Genomic DNA, 26,254 nt, shown 5'->3' on the forward strand with positions numbered 1-26,254 from the left:
ACCAAATACAAATAGTTAACTTTGAAGAAATATATGAATAATGATGGTATCTGCAAAAGAGGAAAAGACTTACTCAATTTCATTGTACCTTAGTTGTAAATAGTATTCAGGCCACCATTTGGAACCTATGTGACACAGTTTAGTTCCTGTCTGTGTTCATAAGAGAGGGCAAAGGCCCGTTTACATCCAACCTCTGTATGCCAGCAGCCACATATGCCACACTCTAAAATGGCTAAACAGTCATTCATCAGAATCAGTTCCAAGAACTCCAACAAAAATTAGAGCTCATGGTGGCAGATTGGCCTGGATTTTCATGCTCCTGGGTGATTACAAAGTTGTAAATAATGATGCTGTCCACTGATTTTCATCATGCAGGGCTCTCTGCTTCACTGTGCCTTCCTCTTATGTCCGTGGCACCAATTTCTCTGATAGTTCCCCCAGGGGATAGGGTTAGATGTGGGTTCATAAGTGCTGGACCACTGAGGGTAATTCACTCTTAAGACTAGCGAGCACTTTCTGAATCTGAGGAGTCACATATTAAAAGAGGCAGAATCATCTTCTGATTTCAAAAAAGCAACTACATGACCACCCTGAAAGTGGTTTCAAAACAGTTGAAAGATAGCTGTTCAAGTTGATAAAAGCCATTGCAGTTCCCTGCAGGGAATGCTGATGGGCTCCGTTCCCTCTGCACATTAGAGCCATTTAAATGAAGTAATTGATCATATTAACTGAAATCACCTGGCTTATAGCTCAGGTCCTAAGAATTGTTAGTGGCACTTGGAGTTGCAAAGAGGAGTCCCCAAAAGAAATGATTCTCACTTTATTTTGGCAAATGGGTAGCTTAAGTAGAACTGGCCCTATTCCATAATAATAAAAAAGGAAAAAATAAATTTTATATAAACCTATTTCCAAGATTTCTTACCTCTTCTTGTCAGCATTTCAACTTTATTTGGTGGAACTATCTTTTCTCAATTATGTGTGATGTATTGTGGTCGTGAATCATGGTGCCCTGAACTCCCTTTGGAAGCTAAAACGGTCTGTTGAGGCTCTGCCTACCAGCTCTCTAGGGTTTGTTAAAGCAAAAGAGTGAGCACTTTACTTAAATTTCACCAATTATATTATCTTCTGAGACCTTAAATGTTGAGTAGAGGGAAAATACAAGTTCAAGCCTATTTATTTCAACAATGGAGCAAGTTGCTACAGCTAAGACCTTTTGAGGCTGCCTGTTTCTTCAGGTTTTCCTTTGATCCTCAGAGTAACCCCACTTCAATTTATTTGAATAAATGTACTTATGGCTTAACCAACACACAGGTGGTTTCTTTAACTACAGTGCAAAAATCTTCACACATACAAACTTTTTAAAAAACAATTCTCGATATGAAAAAGAGAAATCAATATAATTGGCTACAAATTATTGGCATCTTCTCAGAGATTTTCTCAAGAAAGTAACTGAATTCCTAAAATTCTTATGACTTTGTTAAAGGACTCAAAGTGAACATATATTCTGGCTGGGCAGGTGGCTCATGCCTGTGATCATAGCACTTTGGGAGGCCAAGGATTGTGGATCACTTGAGGTCAGGAGTTCGAGACCAGCCTGGCCAACATGGTGAAACCCCGCCTCTACCAGAAATACAAAAATTAGCCAGGCGTGGTAGTGGGTGCCTGTAATCCCAGCTACTTGGAAGGCTGAAGCAGGAGAATTGCTTGAACCCAGGAGGCAGAGGTTGCAGTGAGCCAAGATTGCGTCATTGCACTCCAGCACGGGCAACAGAGGGAGACTGCATCTCCAAAAAAAAAAAAAAAAAAGCTCATATGTCCTACAAAGCAAGTGATAAAAATCAAAATATGACAATGGGCTGAGAGAAAAGGGAAACTAGTAGTATTAAAGAAAGTTTTTAATGAACAAGTAATGCTAAGGCAGATTTTTTTGTTTGTTTATTTGTTTTTGGCTTTTTTTTTTTTTTTTTTTTTGAGACAGAGTCTCACTCTGTCGCCGAGGCTGGAGGGCAGTGGCACTGTGTCAGCTCACTGCAACCTCCATCTCCTGGGTTCAAGCAATTCTCCTGTGCTAAGGCAAATTTTTAAGGATTATAAATAGTAAATATTAGAAGGGATACTGCTTAAAAATAAACAATTTGGATAGCTAAATGGTCTTCAGACTCTTTTGATTGTACAACATGTAAAAGAATTTTGAAAACTTTAGGCATTCCTTTGAATATTTTTAACTTGATTTCTAAAACTTTTCATCAAAAAATAAATTGTTTTGTAAATAAAAGGAAACATTAAACACGTTATAAGATGAAATAAGATGAAGAGTGACTACAATTAGAATAAGTATTTCATGACATGTTTATTTTAATAAAAGTTTTAACCACTTTATTGTATCATTCATATCAAGTTTTTAAAATATATATTGAAACTTGGTGCTCTGGGAAAATATGCCAGCTTCATTTGAAAGAACAAGTTCCTATCCTGTACTGCTTCAGTTATTCTGCATTCAGAACATGCCCACTCTGGCCAGTCCTCTCTTATAATAAAACATACAATACTCTGCATATTCTCAGTGATTAAAAAAAATACACACAGTAGATAAAAGAAGAGGGAGCAGGCAAACCAAGAGCCAAGGTGAATGTGTTAATCATTAGCAGGTTATCCCCAAACCAATATTTGGAAGTACTCCTTTGTTGACAACCAGAAAGTGTTTACACTTCAGGCATTGCACCTAAATAAAGTGTGGATGCCTTTCCTTTCTAAAGTGGAAGGAGGGATATTGTGGACATAGGCACATTCTGAGGCAATTTTAGGAAATAAGTTGAAATTGACGGAAATTGAGAAAGACTTTGGAAAGTGTTTGCCTGCCTCCACCACCAAAAAGTCCATGGAGAAAGCAAAGTAAAAGGTTCAAAAATGAAAGTCAGCAGAAACCAGAAAGATGGGCAACAAGGTTTTACCATACAGATAAATAGAAGAGAGATTCTTAGTAAATAAAACAAATTGAGGACAATCACTAAATAAAACAAAATCGAAGGAAACTCTAAGACCACCAGCCAAAAAGCAAGAGAAAATGATTAACACCTTGGCACATCTTGGTGAAGGAATTCCAGGGTAAAGAGAATCCTATAGCACCTAGCCTAAACATAGCTCTCCTACAAAAAGTAGCTGGCTAACTAGACTTCCTCATATTGGACATCAGAAGAGACTAGCAGGAAGTCAATACTGTTCTGAATAAGACAAATTGTGGAACAAAATTTCTGTTCCCAGCTAAGTTAATATTACAATGTATTAAGGCTCCACAGTGATCATAAAGAGTACTAAGAAATAAATTCTTAGCTACTGTGGGACTCAGAGGCTCATCCAAGTACTGCTCCAAAAAAATACTCCATTGAAATGTTTTGAGATGAAGAAGGATAAAGGATGGACATGAAAAAACAAAACAAAAAACACTTCATTGTCCAGGGGTATGCTAAGTGAGCAAGAAGTGTCCAGCACTCAAAATTAAGGAGGCACTCACTCTTATGTGCCAATTCTGTTCTTGCATGAGCCTAAGAAAGGATGCCTCCTTAAATATTGCTTCCTGGGCACCTCACTTGCCTCATCTTGGTTTCAGCCCTCAAATTATGTTCAAATAACAGTGAAAAGTATAATACCCAACAGAATGCAAATGCTATAATTCTTGTATGGAAACTACTCAATGCAAAATTAATACATTAACTGCAAAAGGTCAGAGCAAAACTTCCAGAGAACAATAGTGAAAGCAAGAGTGAGATGATAGGATGCCTCAGTGTGTCTGTTTTCTTATTATATATAAGGAGAGAGACATGGCTGGGCATGGTGTCTCATGTCTGTCATCCCAGCATTTTGTGAGACCAAGGCAGGAGGATCCCTTGAAGCCAGGAGTTTCAGACCAGCCTGAGCAACACAGCAAGATCCCTGTATCTACAAAAAAAAAAAAAAGCTGAGAGTCAACAGCCACTTTTTTACCATATAGGTTATTAACTTGAGAAATAAAGCATTAAAAGAACAATGAATTTGGGAGCACACCACAGCAAAATGTAATCTGCCCACAAAAGTGGACTTAGAGGAGCAATTTTCCTCTAAGCTTTAACCTGTTTCATAATTAAATAAAAATAAATGAAAAATAAATAAACTATCCAAAACAAAATTTATATGAAGTAAAGCAAAGGGAAATAGGACATAAGCTTGATAAAAGATAAAGCTAATCAAATATAAAATAAAAAGACAAGCAGGGCTGGGCGCAGTGGCTCATGCCTGTAACCCCAGCACTTTGGGAGGCCAAGGTGGGTAGATCATCTAAGGTCAGGAGTTTGAGACCAGCTTGGCCAACATGGCAAAACCCCATCTCTATTAAAAATACAAAAATTAGCCAGACATGGTGGTGCATGACTGTAATCCCAGCTACTCGGGAGTCTGAGGCAGGAGAATCACTTGAACCCGGGAGGCGGAGGTTGCAGTGAGCTGAGATCGCGCCACTGCACTCCAGCCTGGGTGACAGAGTGAGACTCCGTCTCAAAAATAAATAAGTAAATAAATAAAAGACAAGCTATTCTTAAAACTAGTAAATGACTAAGTAGTCTAATGAAGGAGAAAGAAAGCACACATGCAATTGGGTCAGAAGTACAAAGAAGCTAAAACCTCAGATATAGATAAAATGAATATATTATTAAAAAGATAGCCTGATAAAACAGTTGAATTTTTGCAAATATACTTTAAATAGTGTGTAAAATAGATGATCCTCCAAGATAACATAAATGGTCAAAATTGACCAAAGAAAAATATAGAACCCCTTAAAACACCAGTAACTGAAGGAAATTGAGAAAGTTATCGAAGTCTCCTCAAAATGGCTTTCAGCCTGCATGATTTTTACAAACCAATGCTTTCAAGCTTTCAAATAACAACAGCAATTATAAAAATTCCATTCTAGTCAATCTTTTTCAGAGTAATGGGGAAAAAGGAAAGTTCTCCTTTCTTGTTTTTGAAATCAGCATAAGCTCCATATCCAGACACAAAAAAGATACACAAAACACATGTATGCATACAGAGCCAATCTCATATATCAGTACATCAGCCAAAGTCCTAAATAAACTATTAGTGAATCAAATTCTGTCGTACATCAAAAGAATATTCAAGGGAAAGCTCAACATTAAGAAATACATTAATATAATTCATAATATTTAACAGTCAAGGAGAAAAAGTAAGTCATCTCATCATTAGGTAGATGACAATAAACTATTTGAGAAAAGTGAATTAATTTTCATGACTATTGTTAGAAACAATCCTTTAGGGATGGGGAGGGGAGATGAATTAGAAATGTTTCCTATCAGTTCACAATTGCATCTATTCTGAAGCCATTAGGAATGTGAATGGTAACTCTTCCTCAAACCATCACATAAGGAAAGATACCCTGAAAGTCTGACACACTGAAGTCATCTGTCAGGAATCAATCAGAGAAGCTGCTGGGAAAACCTCAGAGAAGCTGCTGGGAAAACCTAGGCATTCTGAGTCATCATTGTTCTTATCACCCGTGGCAACTGATGCAATTGGAAGCAACTGATGCTTTCAGGGTCATGGTTTCTTCGAAGCCTTAGCTCATTAATTTTGCTGTTTGAGAACTTGCAGTTTGATCCAAAAGCTGACAGCATCGATTGACCCATTGCCTTCCTTCCTGCTCTGATACTGGAAGTTCCAACAAAAGAGGAGGAGGAACAGGACCAAGAAGAACATGAAAGCAGAGGACCAGGGGCCGGGCGCGGTGGCTCACACCTGTAATCCCAGCACTTTGGGAGGCTCAGGTGGGCGGATCACGAGGTCAGGAGATCGAGACCATCCTGGCTAACACGGTGAAACCCCGTCTCTACTAAAAAATACAAAAAATTAGCCGGGCATGGTGGCAGGTGCCTGTAGTCCCAGCTACTGGGGAGGCTGAGGCAGGAGAATGGCATGAACCCGGGAGGCAAAGCTTGCAGTGAGCTAAGATTGAGCCACTGCACTCCAGCCCGGGCGACAGATTGAGACTCTATCTAAAAAAAAAAAAAAAAAAAAAAAAGCAAAGGACCGAAGGACCAAGACCCCTTCCCAACTGCTCCATTGGTCAAAACGAAGTCAGAGCAGAAGCTCTCAAAAGGATGATACTTTGAATTTGCTTTCTGTTTTATTTTCTACATTCATAAACGTGCACAAATCATAAAGGTACAATATTCACAAAGTAAACACACATCCAAGTCAAGAAATAAAATATTTCTAGTACCCCAGGAGCACTTCTTAAGTACCATCCATCCAGCCACAACCCCCATCCCTGCGCAAGGGAAATCGCTCACTGATTTTTAACAGGACAGATTGGTTGTAGCCGTTTTTAAAAAGTATTTTATAAACCTTTAAAAGAATGTGCGTTTTGTCTTCCTTTAAGCAATATTGTGCTTATGAGACCCATTCATCTATTATATATTGGGGTCTGTTAATTCTCACTGCTATATGAATAGACCGTGGTTTATTTACTCATTCTTTTTTTAACAGACAACTTCCTGTTCAGGCTATTACAGATAGTGCTCCTATGAACATTGTTGTACATGTTTTATGGATGTATATGTGCATTTCTAAGTAAAATGTCTGAGTCACTGGAATTGTACATTTAGCTTTAGGAGATATTGCCGAGCAGCTTTCCAAAATTCACATTCGTAACGTATGAAAGTTCCAGTTGCTCCACATGCCAGGCAACATTTTGTTTTCCATCTCCTTTCATTTTATCCATTAGTTAATTTTATAGTGGTATTTCATTGTAGTTTTGATTTTCATTTCTGTAATGACTAATGAAGTTGAACATCTTTTTATATGTTAAGGAGCCACTTACATTCTTTTTGAAGTCCCTGTTCAAGTCATTGGCCCATTTTTTAGTTGGGTTGTCTGTCCCCCACCCTTTTTTGGTCTTTTTTTCTCTTTTTTCTGTACATAATTTGACTACCTATTATACTATGTCTTTCTTTTTTCTTCTACTTCTTCTTTTAGTTTTCTGCAAACCCCCTTTCCTCTTTATATTGTCAATACCATGAAGGCAAAATCAATGTTCTCATCTTAGTACCACCCTTAGGGCCTGACACTCTGTTTTTCTGAAAAACCTGCTCAAAAATACCCATTGATTTGCATTAGGAGATTCTCTTCATCTGCTGAATTAGCCCAAGGTTCTTGTCCAAGCAGTTTTTTTAATAGGATTTAAAATATGGTGGGAACTTCTTCTCTAGACATGTTGTGGCAAAACCAGAATCAGTTCTGTGTGAGGAGACAAACTAAAGGATATGTCTTAAGTGTTAGGAGCCAAATTAATTCCTGTTAGAGTTGACGCTGCCTATCTGAGTATCTTGGGAAAGTAAGAAAAATATGAAGAAGGTTAAATTATCTTTTCTACGCTCAAAAGGAACTTCTCTTGTATGTGATACACTTCTATGCCTTGTATGTGATACATTTCTATGCCTTTTCTCATCTTGTTATGTCTTCAATATTTTTCTCCCCCATATAAATTGTCATTTCACTTGAAAGTGTCTCTGTCATCTCTCTCCAATTTTCATTATATGGTCTAAACTATATTGCTATCCCTTCTGGAAGTGTCTACATTGCCTTCCTTCACATCCATTCTTCTCACAATACAAGCTTTCCAGTTCTATCTTCTCTGTCCTTGATTTTTAAGTTAACCTCATTTATTTAATCTTGTATTGGTCATTTTCTCATCATTAATCTCTTGCAATTGGGCTAGGATAAATAAATATCTGTTTAATCTGATGGAAATATCTGGATCTAAATAATTTGAAAATGGTCTATTTTATTTTACCATGTAAATTTTAATAGAATTTAACCACATAAATAAACGTCTATGTTTTACAATGTATAAAAAATAATAAAAACTTTAATTCTGGGGATTATAGCTTTACAGTTCCGATCGGTGCTGAGATGTGTAACATATGGCTACAATTCCGAGCAGATCTTCTCTGCATCCAATAACCTGCCCCACCATGAAGATATTTATCAGTGATCATTTTCACATGAATTTTTATTTATTTAGTACTTTCCAATGAGGAAAATTCAAAGGCCACATGAATTGACTTTTCAAGTTTGTCCAGCTGTTGTCAACCCCGGGCGCATGCTAGAAACCTCTAAGGAGTATCTAAAAATTAGTAGTATCTGGGTTCCACCCCAGACCAATTCATTCAGAATCTCTGGAGTGGGTCCCAAGTATCAGTGTCTTATAAAGGCTCCCCAGGGAAGACTAACACACAGCCAGAGTTAAGAACTGCTGAGTCTATGGTCAAGAATATGGAGAGAAGTAAAAAATGTTTAAAAAGTTCATGCTCAGTACCACATTTAAGTTTGTAACTTTATGTCCTCAGAGGCGGGTAAGGGCCCTCTCTTTGGCCCAGTCTTGAAGTTCTGCTTGTCCAAACGTGAGGTAAAAGACCAGGCCAAACATGTTGACTGCAGCAGACAGGAAAAAGACATTCCTCCAACCAGACTCAAAATCCTAGATGTAAAAAACACAGAAAATGATCAATCTCACAAGTTCCTTCTACACCAGTTCTAGTAGCCCTCCCAGTTGTGTATTGCAATGTTGATCACAAGGAATATAAGGAACAATGTACAGTAGTTACTTAAGAAAGTTTATGAAACTATTGGAAACAAAATGGCCAAAATGCACATGGGGTTCTGAGTTGAGATGGTTATTTCTTTCAACAAAAATAAAATACACTAATGTTTTTCTGAAAATTTGGATTTCAACATATAATATTACTCATTTAAAATTATGCCTAAAATGGCATTGTGGCATTGTGTTTGTGTCTTCTCTGTTTTTTTTTGTTGTTGTTGTTGTTGCTGTTTGTTTTGTTTTTTTTTGTTTCTGTATTGGCTGTTGACATCTATCACTACAACCCATCTCAATTCAACACGAGTTCTCTTTGGTCTTCTGTGTGACCCTCCTCAGAAAGCCCTACTAAGTCATTTCCAGCATCATAGTCACAGTGGATTCCTAGCAGTTTAGTCAAATATTAACCTGGGAACTTGATCACATAGAAATGTAGTAAAAACAAAACTTCTCTTTGTAAGTTGGTTCTCGTCAGTCCTTCCATCCCTGCCTGGGTCTGTCTTTTCATCTTCCTCATGAGCCTGCATTTCCAAACACCGAGAAAGCCTCCTTGCAATGTCTCACAGCCGATCTGTTTCCAGCCATTAAATTATCTTTAAACTGGCCTAGGGACACTTTGTTTCCCTTTTGTGATTTTTTAAAAATTGGATTAGTCTGAACATATTCTTCATGATCTTCTTTTGCCCCTCTGTCTTCATCTCTTGCTATTCCTTGACATGTGTCATTCATTCTGGTCATAACTAAGAACTGTTTCATGCTCATGTACCTCTAGGAAGTCATACGTGCTGTCTTCTGCACCGGAACAGCTCATTTTAATCAATCTAACATCTATTCATCTTGAGAAAATAAGCTTATATTTTTCTTCCTCTGGGAAATCTGACCTACCAGAGTCTGATTTAGAGGCTCATGTAAATAGAGTAATTGTGTTGCCATCCAGATCTTGAGAGCACCGTGTGTATCTCCAACACCTAAAACAATACCTGCCACTTGAAGATGTTCAATAAACTGGCCCAACCTGACTGATGAGGAATCCAGTGGCAGTGGAAGAGATGATTCCTGCGATGAGCCCAAATCCCCTTGAGATTCCCATGAGGAAACTTGCATATCTGTGGGAAGATGATTTTATAAATGATTTTATATAGAAAGCCACCTACAGCTTCTGCAGCAACTCAACTTTAATGCAATTCAGCTCTAATGGCAAAGTCATTTTGCTTAATGCAGTTTTTCATTCACCTAAAGACATTCAGGGCAATGTCTATTTGCCAAACCTGAAATTACCAATCTACCAAGTCAATAACCAGGGAGCAATGCAGTCTCTCTGGGAACCACGTTTCTTTACCCCGGCTGCTCAGTGTAGAAGCCAGTTTGTGCAACGGGCAGGACACAGACTCCAAAGCCAAACTCCCCCAGTCCAAATCCTGGCTCTGCCTTTATGTGACCATAGTCACACCATTTAACCTCCTTGTGCCTCAACCTTCTCCCTTATAAAATGGGGATAACAATAGGGCCTACCTAATATAACTGTGAGGATTAGATGTGTTGATATATGGCAAGTCTTGGCACAGGACCTGGCTTATTGTGACTGTATATATATATATATATATATATATATATATATATATGTGGTAGCTAATATGAACAACACCATGGAAACTTTTCCAAATCACCTGTGTGTGGGCCTTTTCCCAGCATACACAGTTCAATCTCTGTTAGGGAAGCTTGGGAAGGTTTTTGTCAAAATGATTACTGGCCAAGATTGGAAATTGTTGTTCTAAAAATGCCACATTTGTTGTTCTAAAAATGGCCACAGACAGATATTTGTAGTTATTTGTCATTCTGCCATTAGTGCAATGTCAGTAACATTAAAGAGTTTCACGGCGACCACTGAGGTCTAACACCTCTGGAGGGGTCTGGAGGAGGGGAAAAAACAGGTAGAGCTCTTACCTGGGGGCGATATCTAAGGTGTTGATGATAAACCCTGAGTCACATAGGTTACTGGTCCCAGGAATAAGTATCAGCAAAATAATGGTTATCACGTAACTGGAGGCCACAAAGGGCAGGGCCACAGCACATATTGATGGAAGGAGGAGCCCTGGGCAATGAGGACATGCTGTCAGGGAACCCTCTGAGACCATGTGCAGAAAAGGGATTGGTTAAATGGGCCCACACGCTTATCCTTACCAAGAGATGAAAAGAGCTTTCGCACAGTGATCAATCTGAGAAGATTCCTGGACAAAAGGAAATCTGCCAGCTGACCTCCTAAAATTGTACAGCTTGCAGCAGCAATAAAAGGCAGGGAGGACAGAACTCCACTCTGAAGGAAGGAAGTTTATACAGAGTAGTTATAGAGATACGTTAGCACGAAAATTTGTCAGTTACACAGGCCAGCCATTAACTTACCCCCATGATACTGTGGGTTGTTTGGGGGAAAATTAGCATCCTTTTTCACACTAAAAGAACACTGTCTCAGATAAGAGGGCCAGAAGCTGCATCACTCTGGGCTCCAGATAAAAGCAATATTAATTTCTTGGGTTTTTTGTTTTTGAAACGGAGTCTTACTCTGTCGCCCAGGCTGGAGTGCAGTGGCATGATCTTGGCTCAATGCAACCTCCACCTCCCGGGTTCAAGCGATTCTCCTGTCTCAGCCTCCTGAATAGCTGGGATTACAGGTGCCTGCCACCACACCTGGCTAATTTTTGTATTTTTAGTAGATGATATTTAGTAAACCATATTGGTCAGGCTGGTCTTGCATTCCTGACCTCATGATCTGCCTGCCTCGGCCTCCCAAAGTGCTGGGATTACAGGCATGAGCCACCATGCCTGGCCCAGCAATATTATTTCTAAAAGAAGCTTTGGAATCAGCTGGTGTGGTAGTATAGCATAGTGGTTAAGAATACGGATGCTGCAGCAGCTCTATCACTTAGTATTGTGCAACCTGGGGCAAGTTATCTCACCTCTAAGTGTCCTGTTTCCACATCTGTGAAAAGGGAATTATAACAATGCCTCTCTCAAGGTCATTGTGAAGGTTAAATTAATGGTTATATGTAAAGCCAGAATGTAATAGGTAACACAGAACTGTTTCTCCTTATTACCATTATCATTTTCATAGAAGTATAGGAAGTAAACTCACATCTCTGATGTTAACATGGAGCAGAGTACTGATATACGTTGGTAGGTATGTTAGGATGATGGTGCACAACCAGAAATGGCTGAAAAAACCCAGGAAAATGGCCCAAAGTGGTAGGCATGTGACCATCGCCTTTATGGGGACAGCTCGTCCAGGAGAACTGGGCTGAAAAGAAAGATCTAATCAGCATGAGTATTAGAGCAGCCAAGATGGTGCCTCTCAGAGGAGATCCACACCCTGCCCTAGAGACCTCTGCATGGGCCACAGGTACAAGGTGTGCACTGTACCTGTTGAGCCAGTGAGGACAGGATGTGCTCCTTTTCCCTAACACTTATGCACGGGTGATGCATGGGGTCATCATAAATCACTGTGAACCATAGGAGACAGCAGACACAGCCAGTGCTACCTGGGAAGAAGGGATAAAATTAGTTTTTAGGTAGATTTGTTTACTGGGGGAAGGAAGTTTCCTCTGAAGTGGCATGCCTCTCCCTTCTACACACTAATCAATTAATGCTTATTCTACCATAAGGACCTAAATGTTCCCATTCTTTCTTTCAATCCTTCTACAAACCTGTTAAAGCTTTTTAGATATTACGTCTCAAATAGAAAGCCACCATTTGTCAATGTCAGAGCCCTCTGGAGATAACAGGAGCATGGCATTGCATAGCTGATTAATTACTTTAAAGTCTCCAATGATTACAGTGTTATGTATTTTAGGCAGCAACTTCTTAATGCACACATAAGTTGTCTTGTTGCGGAAGATCTGAATAGTCAGGTTTGCAGTCATACATACACGAAACAACCTTCCATGAAATCATGTGGCAGGGAAAAATTTCCAATGCACTTACAAGAGACAGTATTATTTGTATTCAAGCCATACATCCATTATGGATTCCCAAAAGAAATATTTTTGTACAATACCTGGTTAACATGTACAAACCAAAATAATTAGCATCATTAATGAGAAAGCCATTCAGGCCAGGACTATATTTAATGACACCATTTGGCTATAAAAACAAAATCAAGTATAGAAAATTGTCTTATTATTGGAATTTCTTATTTGAAGAACATTCTATGTTAAAAGATTCTGAGGACTAGTTTTCTTTAAATCCCCTCTAATTACTGGATTCATTGATTCTTTTATTTTAAAGCTAAAAATCAGGCACCATGATGACACCCAAGTGATGAAAACATAGAATGGATTCCTTGCCTCAAGCATTTCACAGTCTAGTGGAAAGAAAAGGAGAAATAAATAATTACACACCAACATAACTTAGAGAGGAAATATCATAAAGGAGAGAATGCCAGAATCTGATAGGGTAAGCCCTGGAAGGGCCCATGGGGAAGGGGACATTTGAATTGAACTTTGCAAGATTAACTTGGTAGAGAACAGGTGAAAGGCATCTTGGGCAGAAATAATAATTATAATGAAATATGAAGACACATTGAATATGTACTTCACTATCTTTGACATCTTAACTGCATATAGCAGGCACTTCAGATGTGGTGGTAGAGATTCTGCAGAAGGTGCTTGATATGGAAGGACAAGACTGCATCACAAGTCGGTGGGTGCCATGTGAATAGTCAACTCCTCTACCTTGTGCGTGTGGCTTCCCAGAACCACCAGGAAGGTGTTAATCAGGTTGTGTGACTAGATTAAAAATGATACCAACCGTTGACATTTTTTATCATCTTCCATTTGATAAAGGACATTTTCTTTCATATAGGAAGAATGTGGGTGGTGTAGGTGCCAAAATGGATGCTCAGGAAATGGAGGCGTTAGGATTTAAGAGAAAGTGACTCACCAAAGATGTAGAAGATAAAAGGCCAGCTCAAGGCCTGTGAGATTAGTCCCCCCACACAGAGGATGATGAAGGATCCAAATGCTGACCCTAAAGGAAAAAGGGAGAAAAACACTTATGAAAATATCAAAGGCTGAGACTTCGTGGCCTCCCTAAACAATGTCCCAACAGTGAGGTGGCAGACTTAGAATTATTGGGCAATGAGAGTATTTATTTCTAAAATAGCTCACAGATTTTCCCCAGTAAAGTAATATGATATAATTAAAATTAACAAATAATAGTAACACACTCTCTGATTCTTCAGTGGCTCCTCAACACCAATGTGACCAAATCTAAATCCCTTAGTTTGTCACAGTAACTCTCTGCTATCACAGCCCATTAGCATTTTCTTGTGATTACAGTTGCATTCTTGCATGATCTAATATGAGGCTAGGGGCAGGAAATGAAAGACTTACAAAAATCGGTAAGATACAGCCCCTGCCATCAAAGAGCTTCTGGTCCAATTGGAGAGAAAAATGTGAATAAAATTGATTGTCATTAGTGAAATGCCATGTAGGCTTTGGAAGTCTACATTAAAAAACAACAAGACACATAATTCACAGAGACCTATAGTAAGAAATGCATTTTACAGGGTAACATAACACACACACCAATATGCATAAACACTTGTACATACAACCACACACATATGCCTCAAACGATGGTTTCATGAATCAATATTTAACTTTACCATGTCCAATGCACTCCAACAATTTCTATTCTATTCTACTCATTTTTTAAAATAATGATTTTAACCCGCTCAATGAATTTTATGACTCACTAATGGGTCCCAAACTGCAATTTGAAAAAAAAGATGTAAAATATAAATATAATAAAACTACAATGTACGTGGAAGTATATCTGAGGATAAATTGATAATAATTATAAGATTTAGGAAGTTTTGGCCGGGCGCGGTGGCTCACGCCTGTAATCCCAGCACTTTGGGAGGCCGAGGTGGGCAGATCACGAGGTCAGGAGATTGAGACCATCCTGGCTTGAAACCCCGTCTCTACTAAAAATACAAAAAATTAGCCGGTCATGGTGGCAGGCGCCTGTAGTCCCAGCTACTCGGGAGGCTGAGGCAGGAAAATGGCGTGAACCCGGGAGGCGGAGCTTGCAGTGAGCCGAGATAGCGCTACCGCAGTCCGGCCTGGGCGAAAGAGCGAGACACCGTCTCAAAAAAAAAAAAAAAAAAAAAAAAAAAAAGGTTTAGGAAGTTTTTACATAAGCTATGCAATAGGATAGATGGAATTTTGGCACAAGGAACAGGGGCAAAGAACTTTCCAGGCATATAAACTAACGGGAGCAGAGCCAGAGGGAAGTGCAGTGCAGATCTATGTGGAGAGCAGCCAATGTCCAGTGCCACTAGAGCCATGCTTGCACAGGGGAGTTGAGTGGAACAAGGCTGGGGCCAGATGGCTAAGAACTTTTGTATTCATGCAATAAAGAGGTCAGGCTTTACTCTGTAAGCATGAAGGAACACATTGAAAATTCTTAAGCAGGTTAGTAAAAATGCGCCATCTTTATTTTAGCAAGCTAACTTGGTTTTGGTGGGAAGAAGGTTGAAAGAAACCAGTCTAGAAGAGAGAGATCAGCAGACAGTATTTGCAAATAGAGGAGATGGTTACAACTATGATGGAAGGAAGCAAGACGCAGGAGGGTTGCTTGAGGTAAAAGTCTGCAGGATGCAGCTGTGTAGTGGACCTAGGAGTGAGAAGCTGGATGGAATTTTAGTTCTGCTCTTCGAGTATATACTCTCAGCACGACAGGCTGGGGAGAACAGCAATGATAAAGCTGTAGAGGCCTGAGTAGGATCACATACCATGGAAAGGCAGTCTAGCATAGTGATTGAGAATGTCTGCTCTGGGGCTAAAATCTGCATGGGCTTAAATCTCAGACCTACCACCTGCTGGCTATTTGTATTTGGGCAATTTTCTTAATCTCCACCTTCCTTAACTCCCTTCTCTGTAAAATAAGAATTTAAAATGGTACTTATATGAGAGGGTTGTTGTGAGAATTAATGAGCTCATAATAGAATAGTAAAGAGCTTAGAATAATACAGAAACTTCAAACTCTTCCAGCCTGATTTCTCTCCTTACCACCTGGAGCTGTGGTAGCCTTAATTCTCACTTCAAAATCATTGCTAAGATGGTGTATATATAGCTTACTTGATCTTTTTCCATGTGTGCAATTCTTAAAGGTTTAAACTTTTTCCGACAAGGCTTTTCTGACTACTAAGGCTTTTCTGACTACTAAGGCTTTTCTGAGCTGAAACCTAGCTCACAATGGTTTTTTCTACTTCTAAGCCTCAATGTCTTTACTGCACAGATGCATCTTTCCTATTTGTGATGCAAGTGTCTTATATTGTTGAATTTTTCAGCAGTACTTTTTCTCCCTCTTCCCCAAACCATTTGATTCATAGAAGATAAGACACAGTGGGATGGAACAGATGACAAAGCTATGACCCATCTGTGCACACTTACCTGATCCTGCAATGGTGGTGAGCTTGCTTCGTTCAAGTGGAGGAGCCCACTTTGCCCAAATAGTAAACTGACCTGTCCATGCCATTCCCTGAAATGAAAATCATTAAGACCTTTGATATTTTGTAGAATTCAGAAATCTGGATCCCACCAAGAATGAGAAAGTATCTGGATACCTGGGCCATGCCCTGGACTGTCCGAACCATGATGACCAAAATCACTCCGAAGTCAGCAGCCAGTGGTGTAAAGAGGGTGAGAAGGGAAGAGATCAGCAAACCAGCACCAAGCATTTTTTTTGCTCCAAATATCCCTGCTAAATATCCACTTGGGATCAGAGTCAGTATTATCCCATAGTTGATGGAGCTAAAGATGATACCCTGAGTTTCTGGGCTCCATTGATACACAGAGGCCTGGCGGAAAAATAGGAAAACTCTTTGTCAAGAAGTCCTATTATGAAAATCTACTTTACAGTCAGAGTTGCTTGAGGTTAGTGAGACCCTAGTATAAAATATTGATTTTTGTTTCTCTCTATATTCTTCCTACCTTCCCAAATAACCAATTATACCCCTAATTTGCTTGTCTTAGAAGGAGAGAAAAACAGAAGAAATGAAGAAAAGAGGTAAAGAAAATGATTATATAGATGAATAATAGGAAGAAGTAAATGGAAGAAAACATTGAGAGATATTTCATCTGTGAAAGCACTTCCTCTATTTTGCTTCTAGTAAAAGTTGAGTAACATCTTGACTCTTATATCAAAGAATTTTTTAAAAACACACACAAAACTTTACTGAACTCTTAACCAAAATCAGTGCCTAATTAAAAAGAAAAGTCAAGTTTGGGAATTATGGTCTGCCCTGGCTGAACTGAGTTCCTAAAACACATATTACAAATGAATAAGATCACATTCTTCTGATATAACTCAATAAATAATTTGAATTATTTTAAAATAACTACCTAAAATTCCTAAATAATTACATAAATTATATTACCTGAATATTTACCTAAAAATAAATAGATTTTAAAATAAATAAATAAAATAATAAAATAAATAAAAAATAAAATAGATTTTAAAATAAAATAAAAAATAAATGCAATAAGGCCCCTAAATATCTGGCATCATGCTATAAAGTAGAGAGCCAAAGAATATAAAATATGAAATATTTTACCCACTCAAAAAAACTATAAATAATACAAGGTATATGATTCATGTGAGAATCAAGATTTGAGGATGAACATAAATAAAACAGAGACTTTGAGAGGAGAAAATAATAATTTGGGAAGGTCCCAGAAAGGAAGCAATACTTGAACTATCCCTTGAAAAATGACTATGATTTGTAGAAAGTCAAAAAGGAAAATTTTATCTCATCGGAAAAAATAGCAAAAGTGAACTTGTAGCATTTGGAAGAAACTAACAGGGACTCTGGCTTGCTCAGGGCAAAAACTTTCCATGGGTTATTGATAGCAGATGTGAGTGTGCTGAGAAGTAGGCCCAAATTCTGGAGGAACACAGCATGTCCAGTGAACACTGCATGTTTGGCAACTTGAAGGTGTCCAAGATTCCTGAGTAGTGAATCTATTCAGTGTGGATATGTAGACCGGGTAATGGAGGAAAGACTGGAGACAATAAATTTATGTACTCATTGTAAATAAGCTGGGTCCAATGTAATAAAATCATTAATCATGAATTATAGGGATGACATGGGAAATGTACAGTACAAGATAATTTAAAGGATAATTTTTTTAATTGGGTAAATTCATGGTTTTCATATAAATGTAAAATAAACATACAACAAAGATTTTATTTAACTCATTGATTAATGGAGGAAGTAAGATGTTATAACTGGTTCAAAGGAAAACTCAAAGAATCACGCATAACACAACCAGGAAGCAATGCTGAAATAGACTTTAAATATACAGCAGAGCCTGGCGCAGTGGCTCACACCTGTAATCCCAACACTTTGGGAGGCCGGGGCGGGTGGATCACCTGAGGTCAGGAGTTCGAGACCAGCCTAGTGAAACCCTGTCTCTACTAAAAATTCAAAAATTAGCCAGCCGCGGTGGCATGGCCCCTTACTCCCAGCTACTTGGGAGGCTGAGACAGGAAAATCTCTTGAACCCGGGAGGCGGAGGCTGCAGTGAGCTGAGATCACGCCACTGCACTCCAGCCTGAATGACAGAGAAAGACTCTATCTCAAAAAACAAACAAACAAACAAACAGCAAAATTGGCTAATTCAACTGGGAGGTGAGTGGAGAAAAGTTTTAACTGATTTTTCTCTTGGCAAAATTTATTTGCAAAGCTATGGACAAGAATCGTTTGCATTTCTATTGGTTATATAGAATTTACAGGGATATAAAATTGCTCAGAAACAATAAAACAGGCAGAGAACTGAATAGGATTGAGTAACCTATAAGAATGTGCCCAGGTAATACCTAGTTTTTCATTGAAGACATCACATAAACTGTTCCATTTTTAAATTTTTCACATTTAACTCTACAGTTATCCCACCTTATAATCATAATAACCTCAATGAAATCTTATTTTTATTATTGAAGTAAGCAATGTCTCAAAGAAAAATAGTTCCAGTCAGTTTTAATTTGTCATTGGAAATGTATACGTCCATACTCCACAGAATCAAGATCTATGCCTTCCTTTCAAAGTTTTTTCCTCTCAACAAAGAGCCCTATTTTCCCTCATACTTACCTTTGTATCAAATTCCTTGATGAATATGCTGGAGTTATTGAAGGCATCTGCAACAGGCCCCTCAGTGGAGGCATTAGATAGACCTTGCTGCTGAGTGGTGTTCACCATGGCGATGATCGCAATGCTCAGACTCACACGCTGGGTTATCATGGTGAAGTTTGAGAAGTGCATGATAAGAGCCAGCCCATAGCGTAATGAACAGAAATCTGGACCTAGACAACAACACAGATGTATGCAATGAGCATCCTGACTGAGACCCCTTTCTTTTCCTTTCTCTCACAGCTCAATCTGATAGAACTTTGGATGACACATGAAGTCTCATTGTCTTTTTTTCACCAAAATAGCCAGCACTACAAACCCACTTTGTCAAATTATTTGGTTGGCTTCAAGACAGTGAATATGGGATCTTATAACCAAGTAAAGCAAATATGGCCATCTTTCAAGGGGGTAGGAAACACATGATAAATAGAGAAAACCCACATGTAAGGCATTTATGTCATATTGCTCCAAAATGAAGTGAATGGGGATGACAGTGGCAGAGCCAGTCACATAACCTTCTCAGCATCAGTAAAATTCTCTGGGCTGTAAGTCAATAGTCCCATCTGTTATGCACATTTGTTTATCACAAAGCTTGAGAGTTTATACATAACGAGCTGCCTTTGAATTAAGGTATTGCACAGCCAAGGATTCTCTTTTAATACATTTGAGAGATGGTACTTTAAATGAGCACTTCGACTAATTCCCTAGTGTAATGTCTACTTGGAAATGTTATTGCTGTGTGTCACTAGGTCCTGCCTTCACATATGTTCAACTTAAAAAAAAAAAAAACTACGTGGGGTGCAGTGGCTCACGCCTGTAGTCCCAGCATTTTGGGAGGCTAAGGCAGGTGGATCACTTGAGGTCAGGAGTTTGAGACAAGCCTGGTCAACATGGTGAAACCCCATCTCTACTAAAAATACAAAAATTACCCAGGCATGGTGATGCATGCCTGTAATCCCAGCTACTCGGGAGGCTGAGTCAGGAGAATCACTTGAACCCAGGAGGCAGAGGTTGCAATGAGCCAAGATCATGTCACTGTACTCCAGCCTGGGTGACAGAATGAGACTCAATCTCAAAAAAAAAAAAAAAAATTAATATGTAGAACTATTTTTACAAAGCTTGCAGGTGATGTGGTGCTGGAAGATATTCAATATATTGAAAGGACAAATTTTTTCTTTAAAAGCATCCCCATAAAATGGAACAACCACAGACCAATATTGAAAGGGTTCCCATGTGCATGATAGATTGGATTTTTCCTGCTTATTTGAAGAAAAGCACTAAAGTGAAAGAAAGAGAAAACCTGTGAAGACACAGATAAAAATATAATGGAAGAAATAATTTTTAATGGCCAAAAAAGCTCACAGATAAGAGTGGTGGTCTGGGAAATAATTATTTCCATTTTACTGGAGGTTTCCAAGCTCAGGAGAAAGAGCCAGCCGCTTGGTGAGAATATTATAGTAGGGATTCATACATAGGTTGGTTTAAAATGACTTTCCTGGGCCAGGCATGGTGGCCCATGCCTGTAATCCCAGCACTTTGGGAGGCCGAGGCCGGTGGATCATGAGGTCAGGAGATCGAGACCATCCTGGCTAACACGGCGAAAACCCATCTCTACTAAAAATACAAAAATTCAGCTGGGCATGGTGGTGTGTGCCTGTAGTCCAAGCTACTCGGGAGGCTGAGGCAGGAGAATCACTTGAACCCGGGAGGCAGAGGTTGCAGTGAGCCGAGATCGCACCACTGCACTCCAGCCTGGGAGACAGAGCAAGACTCAGTCAAAAAAAAAAAAAAAGACTTTCCCAAAACTTATTCCACTCCCTAGATCCCAGGATTTATTGCTTATTTGGCTTAATTTCTCACAGATGATTTCATGGGGCTAAGGAAAAAGCAACAGGATCAGGGGCTGGAGCTGGCTCCAATGTTACACTGGGAGTATCTTTACGAAGGGTCAGTGTGATGCAGAGATGTGTAAATGTGTCGGAATAAGCTTCAGCTTATTAACATAGCCTGCAAACAAGAGCAGTGGCTTTACCTTTCCTGGTGGCAGGCTTCCCGTCCATTTAGCTTCTGTGGGAAATGGTACCACGCTTTGTGGTGGAGTTTCCCTGTGCCCTGAATCTCTTTTACTATGACAGTCTTTTATCTATGGAGAGAACATAATCCAAAACATAATACACAAATAATTTCCCCTTGTTAATGTTGCCTCCTCTTAGCATCAGTAAAAGTTTTGACCCAACACAGCTCTATAACTTACATTTTATGGGGCACTACTGGTATGCTTTTGGTTACAGGATTGTTAAAAGGAAATCTGGCTGTAAGTTCCAGCTGTGTGACCTAGAGCTAGTCATTTAAATTCTCTAATCATTCATTTCCTCATCTGTTCAATAAAGATAAGGCTCCTTTCTGAGTGCAGCTGGAAGAATTAAATGAAAAATTGCATGTACTTTATCAAACCACAGAGAAGCATGCGAAGGTGAAGAGTGGTATTGCTTGTAGCAGACCATAAGACAGGACAATTAAACTAAGCTCAAGAGCTAAGGAGGAAGGTTCCAGAGCGGTCTTTCCTTTCATTCTGATGGTGTTTCTCTCCCCTCTGTACCACCAGAACAATGTTCCATGTGCCTTCGAACATGAAGGATGACATTACATAACACTAATATGTATTACATTTAAAAGTTTAAAATGTTTATTCTCATGTTTGCTACACACAATGTGGACAATTGCTTGGACTGACAAAGTCTTCATATCACCTAGAAAATTATAATGAACAGGGACTAATTACTACAATTGTGAATAAATCCAGCTATTGTGACAGGCAAAGAGAATTCATGGCTCTAAATATGGACATGTTTAATTTAATATTTGTACACTAATCAAATTATCTTTGGGGATGCATACATTTGTTTCTTTTAGGAAAAATCCATATCCTAAGAATATCATCAATTTTCCATTCATTCCTAAATTGAAGCTTCTATGACTTTATTTTTTAAATTGCTTAAAATCCTTCAAGACATCTGAAATTTCTATGACTTTAAAAACACATGTATCAGCCGGGTGCAGTGGCTCACACCTGTAATCCCAGCACTTTGGGAGACTGAGGTGGGTGGATCACTTGAGGTCAGGTGTTCGAGATCATCCTGGCCAACATGGTGAAACCCCATCTCTACTAAAAATACAAAAACAGCCAGGTGTGGTGGCACATGCCTGTAGACCCTGCTACTAAGGAGGCTGAGGCAGGATAATTGCTTGAACCCAAGAGGCAAAGGTTGCAGTGAGCCAAGATCGTGCCACTGCACTGCAGCTTGGGGGACAGAGCAGGAATCCGTCTCAAAACAAACAAACAAAAAAACACATGTATCAAACCTCTATTTTATCATTCAAGGCTTTGCACTGTTTTTGCACACAAAATTTAAAAGACTTGTCCATACTTTAAAGATATTCATAATCTGTGACCTTAGGATGAAGGATTATAAAGAAAGGCATAGATGAAAAATTGTGTCCAAAAATATCCTTTGTAGTATTACTCATGACTGCATAATGTTAGAGATAAATTAACCTAATAATGAGAGTCTGGCAAGTCAATTTGATAGATTATTGTGATGGAAGCTATTTTAAAATGTTTTCGACAATATTGAATTACATTAGAAAAATGCTAGTACTCTAGTGTACAAAGCAGGATACGCTGTGCACATCCACATACAGGAATAGAAACTGATTCACACAAGTGCCAGTAATGACTATTTCTGGGTTACAAAACAGGATGATCACTTCATTCTTTGTGACTTTCTATATTTACCAAGTGATTTTGTAAATAATTAGTAAATACTCATTTTATATTCAGAAGTAGCTAAATGTATTTAAAAGAGCAATAATTGGACTTCATCAGCATGGCAAGTATAGTTTTCTGCTTTCCAAATATCTCTAGAATTCTGGGAATAATATCTCTCCATCTAAATTTTGGATTTTGGGTGTTTGGGGATTTTATTGTTGTTGTTGTTGTTTTGTACAATGGACCCAAATGGAGGCCCAATTGCTAGTAAGATCAGGTCAGCACTAGGACAGATACTGGTTGTTGCTCTGCCTTAGAAGGCCTCCAAGTCTTGCTAACATTTGGATATCAGGAGTTCAGCTCATTGCTCTACACTCAGATCCTAGCTGAAGTCATCTGTGGTCAAACCCAGAGTTTGGACCATTTTCTATTTGATTTCACTTTTTATGCAAGATCCCGTGGCTTGGCTGAAGGCAACTCTTTAACTGTACATGCAGCTGCAATTACTTACACTCCACTTAAAGCTTTCCCACCAACTTCTCCAATCTTATAAACACTGAAAGCTGAAAGAGACTCAGAGATCCTCTGGCCCAACTGTTTATTTTATTGATAAGAAAATTTGCATACAGAAAATTTGAAAAGTTGCCTGAAACCACATGATGCACAGAGCCAGCACCAGATCCCCTAATGCCTAGACTACTGCTTGTTCTACCTATTACAACTTCCCCTTTATTTCATAATATTTTAATCACAAGCTTAAAACTCAATGGGGTAGCTCCATTTTGAGGTATTATAAAGGAGAATTTGTACATTTTAAATCAAGTTTTAATCATTTATTCTAGAAGGAAATTTGATAATGAAAAATACTTTTAAGTTGAGCTTTGAATATTAAACATAAACACAACAAAACTACTTCTCCTTGCTCTTTATGTTACTGGAATTGTATCACAAACCCATCACTTTAGTTTTTCTTCCATTCTCTGTTGCTGTCTTACGAGAAAGGATGAAAAGCCCTACTTAAGTTTTATGGTTTCAAATGCTACTTTGATTTTGTATCAATAGGTAATTTCAGTTCTTCATTTCCTATTTTCCTTTGCATGAGACGAATGCAGAAATCAGGCTAACATACCAAACCATCCTAAACTGAGGTCTTTCATGGTAATGGGAAATGTTTTTCCAAAATAAGCACAGAAGCTAATAAAATTATGGAGGCTGAACACTGGCATGGTTGATATGTACTTAGAGACACTGGAATAATTATTAACCTATTTGCAAACAATTGAGAACATGTAACAGTGTCAGAACCCTTCCCTTTAAGGAGATATACCTCTAAAAAAAAACATTGTGAATTCTAGTGCCAAAGTTGTAAGTAGACACAGAAAAATGAATTGAAATTAAGTTAAAGGAAAATGTTATATTAAAAAAAATTGCTTGACACAGTATAGGTTGAATTTGAGAAAAAAATAAATAATGTAAATATTATGGTATATGCATAAGCAAAAAAACAGGTTTTTCCCTTAAGTCTAGAACTCATGATTTTATTGTAATGGTCGTTAGATTGCTCTTAGATTCTCCTAATATCCAGCCTGTCTTGCATCACCTCTGTTAGCCCAGAGTCCTAGTTTACTCAGAGTAAATGTTACACCTAGATCAAAGAGCATGAACCTGCAGTGGGAGGATATTCAAGGACTGAATTCTGCTCTGCCATTCCCAAATTGAGTAAACCAGGTAAAGTTTCATAAACTCTTAGGGCTTTCACTGTTTCATAGGAAGAATTGGGATAATGTTACTTCACTGGGCAGTTTGGAGTGAAAACAAAGGTATGAGACATGCCTCGTAAATTGCAAAGTGTTATATGTTGTATAATATTCTAGATACTAGCAACAGCAATAATATCCCTCTCAGATCCATAAATACAGGCCTACACCAAATGAAATGTATTTCTATAAAAGTGCCTTCGATTGGTTGTTAAATTTGTTTTAAATGCTTCTTTTTTAAAGTGGATTCTTCTGGCCTGGAATCCACAAGATGAGTAGGGAGGAGTTCACCAGAAAACATAGAAAGAAGCAATTCCTTCAGTGTTAGAAAAACTGAGGGCCCTCTCATCATCTGCCTATCTTTCTGAGAAATTGGTGCTGACCACAATGTCCCTGGGTGCCTTTTCTTAGCTGTACAATGAGGGCAACAAGCTAGGTGATCTCTGCAAGCGTACAATTTTCTTGCCTTCAGTCTTATTCATAACTTTGGTCATATTCTCCTTTTCTTTTATTATTATTATTTTTTTGAGACAGAGTCTTACTCTGTCACCTAGGCTGGAGTGCAGTGGTATGATCTCAACTACTGCAACCTCTACCTCCTGGGTTCAAGCAATTCTCCTGCCTCAGCCTTCTGAATAGCTGGCACGTGCAGTATGCACGCGCATAGGTGCACGCGCCGCTACACCCTGCTAATTTTTGTATTTTTAGCGGAGACAGGGTTTCACCATATTGGCCAGGCTGGTCTCAAACTCCTGACCTCAAGTGATCTTCCTGCCTCAGCTTCCCAAAGTGCTGGGATTACAGGCGTGAGCCACCATGCCCGGCCATGTTCCCCTTTTCCTGAGAGACGATTTCAAATTCATATAGAAGTCTGAAAAGACTCGTTAGTCACAGTCCCAAACACAAATCTTGTCAGTTCTGATCAGTATTTCATTCCACAGCCAATCCCAGTCCGACTAATCACAGCATCACAGTTAATACTCACAGCGTCCTTGGAGAAATGACCATTGTCCACAGTGTCCATTGGTACCAGTGGCTTCTCAAGCCTTGCCCTAGGGTCTTCATTGAATCAGTTATCTTTTTCAGAGAGTCTCTTCATTTTGGAATTAGGCAATATTACCAGATGGAGATCCTTATGTTGCTGTTAATGTCTTTTCTCTGACTTCTCCTAAAACTGTTCCCTCCCCTTAATGGACCTTTGGTAAGTTAGTAATTATCCTTCTACCCAAAAAGAAGAAAAGCACTTACCTTCACCATTAAACCAGTATTTTAAGCCCTAGACTATAAGGCTAACTTGGAAAAGGAGGGAGTTTTCTGTCCCTTCTTCCCTTTCAAATACTTTCGCAGATTTTTACAGGGATAAATAGTGAGCCACGTGGCAGTCAGACAGCAACAGGTTTGGCCCCACTTTCTCAGAAAGCCTCGGCTTGGTTTTGCCGCTTAATTTTTAACTTCATTTTCAAGTTCTCACTGTTAGAGTATCTCAAAAGATGTCATCGTGTGTTTCTGCTTTGAACTGTGCATACAACCATTCAGTCAACAAGCCTTTTTTTCTGAAAGCAAGGGGGCATGGTGTGGAGGAAAGGGCAGGGCTCCTGAAATCAGCGATGGAGTCAGACCCATATTCACTTCCTAGTGTTTTCCCTGAGCTTGGACAAGTCACTGAACCTCTTTGAATTGGCTTCTGCTTTAGTAAAGCAAGGATTGTGTTACTGTACTCATGGGGTTATTGAACAAATGAAATACATATTCTAATTGGTAGTAGCTCCTCAATAAATGAAGTGTTCATTCCTCTTCAGGAGTTCAGTTAAGTCAGCTAGATTTTCCATATGCATTTGGTGCCCACAGCCTAATGTATGTGAACTGTGACTGCCCTGGCAACTTCCCAGGAAGCTGCC

At 38.8% G+C, this 26,254-nt stretch overlaps 1 protein-coding gene across 3 annotated transcripts; it reads right to left on the reverse strand.

Moving 5' to 3' along the window:
* Positions 1-7,826: 7,826 nt before the first annotated feature.
* On the reverse strand, positions 7,827-25,756 carry SLC17A2 (solute carrier family 17 member 2). Of its 3 annotated transcripts, XM_008961107.5 has the most exons (12): positions 25,342-25,756; positions 20,863-20,973; positions 18,792-19,003; positions 16,266-16,499; positions 16,093-16,180; positions 13,574-13,660; positions 12,056-12,174; positions 11,772-11,933; positions 10,823-10,955; positions 10,586-10,733; positions 9,657-9,747; positions 7,827-8,524 (listed from the first exon to the last, which is right to left on the reverse strand). In XM_008961107.5, exons 2-12 carry the CDS (start codon positions 20,888-20,890, stop codon positions 8,390-8,392), a joined length of 1,437 nt encoding a protein of 478 aa, XP_008959355.2. In that variant the 5' UTR covers positions 20,891-20,973; positions 25,342-25,756; the 3' UTR covers positions 7,827-8,389. The 3 variants fall into 3 exon arrangements, with proteins under 3 accessions (XP_008959355.2, XP_054970399.1, XP_057158643.1); XM_055114424.3 differs by lacking the exon at positions 10,586-10,733; XM_057302660.2 differs by lacking the exons at positions 10,586-10,733; positions 25,342-25,756 and having other exon boundaries at positions 9,622-9,747; positions 20,863-21,037.
* Between the last annotated feature and the right edge of the window lie 498 nt (positions 25,757-26,254).

This window comes from Pan paniscus, chromosome 5 (genome assembly GCF_029289425.2).
Source record: "Pan paniscus chromosome 5, NHGRI_mPanPan1-v2.0_pri, whole genome shotgun sequence".
Taxonomy (NCBI): Eukaryota; Metazoa; Chordata; class Mammalia; order Primates; family Hominidae; genus Pan; species Pan paniscus.